The sequence below is a fragment of the Asparagus officinalis genome, chromosome 3, assembly GCF_001876935.1.
Source record: "Asparagus officinalis chromosome 3, Aspof.V1, whole genome shotgun sequence".
Lineage (NCBI taxonomy): Eukaryota > Viridiplantae > Streptophyta > Magnoliopsida > Asparagales > Asparagaceae > Asparagus > Asparagus officinalis.
In genome coordinates this window covers 34289536-34294487 of record NC_033796.1, presented here as the reverse complement: position 1 = coordinate 34294487, position 4952 = coordinate 34289536, and the positions used below count along the sequence as shown (strand labels likewise).

Genomic DNA, 4952 nt, shown 5'->3' with positions numbered 1-4952 from the left:
CACACACAACAATCTATCCTAAGTATAACTGTTTGCTCATCACGCGACTACATAATCCAATTTTAATGTTTAAGAGCATTTATCCTTTAACCACCTGTTTTGTATGAACACCTCAGGAAAGAAGATGTACACATATCAGGTACGTATCTAATAGGACATTCTGAAACTTGATGGATACTTTGGGCAGTGTGAGTGGGTACTCATTTATTATAATTAATATAATAATATTTACTTATTTAGTGCTATCCTAACTGTAAAAGAGGTTTATAGTGACAAAGAAGATAGAAATTCTAGTGCATAGATAATGGTTTCATAATCTCATTTGATTTATTAATTTGGACTCTTTGACCAGTGTTCTGGTAAAAAATTATCTTTCTTTGGGTAACTGTTGATTTATACGAACTGAAAATTTTCATGATATGTTAGATATTCTGTTCTTCAATTTTTATTCATAATCTTGCAAACTTACATCATAGATAGAGAATGATGGCTATTCATGTGCATAATTTTTTTTACTAGGCTTGTAAATTTAATAGGATTTGGCACTCTGGTGTCTATTAAGATGATTTGGTCTGCACAAGAGATAGAGAGACACATTTCGTCTGTTTGTTTCCAATTGGGGAGCTGCGGTGCCTGTGGCTTGATAATTCGGTGATTCAAAGTTGTAGTTTCTATGCATTTTTCAAACAGAAGAAGCAGAAGAAGAAAAAATAAAAAATCTTTTATTGTAACCATATGACATGTTTCCAAGATGATTACTAGTCTAAAGAATTAAGACCTTCATCCACCTAGGCTTTCTTTATGGTGTTCCACTCCATTATTTTGTCTATTTAGCTTCGTTGTCGTATTTTATCCTAAAGCTAAGAATTATTTCTGAACTTTGCTTTCCACCTTTATTTGAATCATTTTCCTGATTTATTACCACAAATAACATGAAGAATTATGTATCCTTGTTGCAGATTGGATGCAATTCGCAAAGATTTAACTGCGGCAACGCATGAGGTACAATCAGCTCTTAGTGAAGTTGCTGTGAATATACATGGAGTATATGTCTTAAAATCCCCAAGGAATCCAGCTCTTAAAGAATTGAGGTTAGATAAATAAAAATCATTGCTTTTTATGTTTACATTTGGGTGGACATGGTAATCAGATTACTTCCAATTTTTTGTGGCTTTTTTATAGATTCTTTTTTTTTCTTTCTTTTTTTGATATGTGCGTGTTTGTGTAAAGGTGCGTGCCTAAATGCAGCAAATCCTGAACTCTTCAATATCATAACACATGGATTTTTAGAATAATTAAATGGTGTATGCCCCTTCATTGGTGCTTCTTTGCTTCCGCATGACTTGTGTGACCAAATTCTTATCGAAAAATTCTGAATTTCCTTAGTTCTCGATTCAAGAAAAAAGAACTTGATTTTGGTCTACGAACATATGCTTAATTAAAATTCTTTTGATGCAGAAATTTCATCATCAGCCTTTTCCGGCAGAAGAAAGCTAATGTGAAGTTTAGGGAGTTGGATGTAAGGAAAGCTGCTCAGAATCATCTCAAAAGGAATATTTCAGATTCCGAATTTAAGCTGGTTAGTAAATTATCTACTTTGTATGTATTTAAACTGCTCCATTGGCATCAAAGGTTGCATGATAACTTATAGGATTGCTAATTTATGGCCATATTTCCATTAGTTCTCATTTAGCCAATGTAGATTAAGGATGCTTGGGTGTTAAATTCTATACCATATGAAATTGACACAGATCTGAGTCAAAAACTGAAAATCAACTGGAAGGTATTGAACATGTTCAGCTTCATGATTCCTATACAAGAATTCACATGGTATGGTGCACTCTGCTATAAAATTGTTCCTCCTAAGGATAGCCTCTCCTTTCTTCGATGTTATTGAAGTCCTTGACACATTGTACGTTAAAATTCAAAATGGCGAGGGTGATGGGTATGTTTTATCTTTGTTAATGATTTCGACCTCTTGAATGCCATTTTGAGAGTTGAAAGCTCCTTTAAAGTCAAGCAGAAATCACTGCTTCAAGTTATCCCCAAAGAAAAAAGAAAGGGAAAAACAAAGAAAATAAGAAAGAAAAGAATGTTTCCAGCTTATCAAATGTACGCATTCCCCTGTTAGAATCATGTCGATGGAATACCATATTGACTTGCCTAACAGTATACTAATTCGACGTGGTGACCAGAGCAAATAATAATAATATTTCTTTCTGCAAAATATTTTCTTTTAGTTTCCTTCAATTAATTATTATAGACAAAAATGACTGGCGTAAGATATTTCACTACATTTTACATCTAGGAAGTGGGAAATTGTTGGCTCGTATTCATGGCTTAGTAATTCTGGGATTGGTTTGATTCTACACATTAAACTATATTTCTTTGTGTAATTTCTGGGACGTGACAAAAGAATTTCATTTCTCATATATTCAGGTCATAAATGAATTCTGTATTTGCACGGGTGGAGGAGTGGCACTCAAAAGTGGTGATTCTGACCAGAAATGAATATTCTTGAATCTGCTCATCGAATCCGACGACAATTTGGTATGAATGGCCATTTAGATTATATCAGGCTTATGCTCAATATATAGTTTCGTAAGTTAATTTCAGAATGTGATTTATTCATTATGGTTCTCTCTTCAGTCATTCAAATACGGATGTACGTGTTGTCGGATTTCTATAGTTAATCCTTGTATCCTGATACAAGCACACGTGCATACAGCTTACAGAAATCGGAAATGTTTGACATCCCCTAATCAATTCTGGACTAACATTCTTTCGTGGTATTTTTATCCTCTTTGGCAGGTAACTAGGTTCAGAACAGCAACACACAATACTTGCAAATTCAGCGCCATCTACAGTTTTGTCCGGCATCATTTTCCCTTAAAATTTTCGTTAATTGTAAATTGTACTCGTCGGTTCCGCACTTTTGGTTTGCAGATTTTTCATCCACATTTGGTTGCAACGAAAAATCTATCATATCGTGACGTACTTGAGGGATGCAGTTTTGTCGCGGCCACACAAATTGGCCATATTTTAAGCTTTGATTATTCGTCACGCTCTCTCTACAAGCTTACATTGTCTCAAGTATTGGCTTGGCCCATTGTAGTATGTGCGAGCCACATGCATTATTGTACTCTTCTTTCTCTTGATGACATATAATTACTAAATTCATTCTAGGTTCTCCCTTTCTCTTCTCTTCATGTATCACTTCCCCTCTGTGAAAATCAAAATTAAAACGGATGCTTCAGTTTTTTTTGTTTAGATTATATATAATGGGTGCTTAAGTTCAATGAAGAAGGAAACAAAATACATAATGTTGGAACGTTATTTCTATTTGACTGAGCATTGGTGCCCTTTCATAGAAGTTCACGGTTGTTGATGCATATCAAGCTTTCATTATTCTTCCGTAGAGAAAGACCAGCTCAAAATTCTCTCTCGTTTCACTAAATAATGCCTGTTATCGGGCATCAAAGGATTGAGCTTGATCATATCATGAATAACGAGTTCCGAAGAGATCAAGACTTTGATAGAGGCAATAAAGGATTTCATTTAGAATAACGACTTTCGGTGAAATGAGAGTAAACTGCCGCATAATGAAAAGGGAGGAAATTAAACTATATCCAGAAGTTAAGACGAATAGGATAGTTTTGAGATACAGCCATGCAAGTGATTGCTAAACGACCCTTCACCGTCTATTAAAATGTAAAGGGGTTTCGTAATAAATAATAATAATGAAGCTAGGGGTTTTCTAATAAGAGGGCAAATTTAAAGGGGGTTCCTCACTAGTTTACCTTATTACTTTGCATTCATAAGATTGAGAAGAAATAAGATAAAGGGGTTTTTCTAATGAATATCCATGGACAGTCGGTCGTTAGGAGATGAGAAAGAAAAGGAGGAGAGAATTTAGTGCAAAAAGGGTGACCCCCCGTTAAAAAAAATAGTATCTTTAAAATATAAGCATGTCGGGATTAAATTTTTAAAACTTTTCAAAGTGAAGAATTTTTCAAAACAGCCCCGTTTCAATTTTTTTTAAATCGACCGATTTTTTTTATTTATCAAAAACGACCCGTTTTGTGCCACGTCAGCTTAATCACTTTTCTAAACAGTCGGGGTTGCCAACCCCGACTATTTAGGAGGGTGTTAAACCCTAATTAGAAGCCTTAAACCCTAAAAAATCATGTCCTAAATAGTCAGGGTTGGCAACCCTGACTGTTTAGGAAAGTGATTAGGCTGACGTGACAAAAAACGGGTCGGTTTTGGTAAATAAAAAAAACGATCAATTTTTAAAAAAAATTAAAATGGAGCCGTTTCGAAAAAATTGTTCTTTCTCAAAGTTCTAATTTTTGTCTATATATATTTCCTTTTTAAGTACAGTTTTTAAACAAAATGTATTCTATGTACTTATTTCTGACAGCTAGACGATAATTAAAAAAGGAAATCAATCTGGTCCAGCGAAGAATATTCAACTAATATCCGTCTCTGACCTGTCGCCTACCCGTCTCAAAAGGCTTTAATAAACATCGCCACGCCTCCGCTTCAAAACTTTTCCACTACCAGTTCATCACTCCACAATACTCCGTAAAATCCAACCAAAAAAAAAGAGAGAGGTTTTCTCTTTGATCAGAAGAAAAACAAACGATAAAAAATCCAACAGAAGAACCCCAAAAAAAATGGCCTCGTCATCACCATCCTCACCCCGCCGTCATCGACCCATCAAAACCAAGTGGGCCTCAATCTTGGCAACCACATGGATCCAATCCGCGAGCGGCGCCTCCTACTGCTTCTCCATCTACTCCCCTCTCCTCAAATCCTCTCAATCCTACTCCCAATCCACCCTCGACTCCGTCGCTTTCTTCAAAGACATCGGGGCCAACGTCGGCGTCTTATCGGGCCTCCTCTATTCCTCCCTCGGCCCATGCGCCGTGCTTATGGCTGGTTCGGCC

The 4952-nt window shown here is 35.8% G+C and overlaps 1 protein-coding gene across 2 annotated transcripts in view; it reads left to right on the top strand.

Annotated features, from left to right (window-relative positions):
• Positions 1 to 3306, top strand: part of LOC109833726 (DNA-directed RNA polymerase III subunit RPC5) — a 22438-nt gene extending 19132 nt beyond the window's left edge. For both annotated transcript variants that reach the window (XM_020401513.1, XM_020401512.1), the window contains exons 11-14: positions 960 to 1091; positions 1459 to 1579; positions 2440 to 2550; positions 2812 to 3306. In XM_020401513.1, coding sequence (XP_020257102.1) covers positions 960 to 1091; positions 1459 to 1579; positions 2440 to 2511 — 325 coding nt within the window. In that variant the 3' untranslated portion in view covers positions 2512 to 2550; positions 2812 to 3306. The remainder of the gene's footprint in view (positions 1 to 959; positions 1092 to 1458; positions 1580 to 2439; positions 2551 to 2811) is intronic.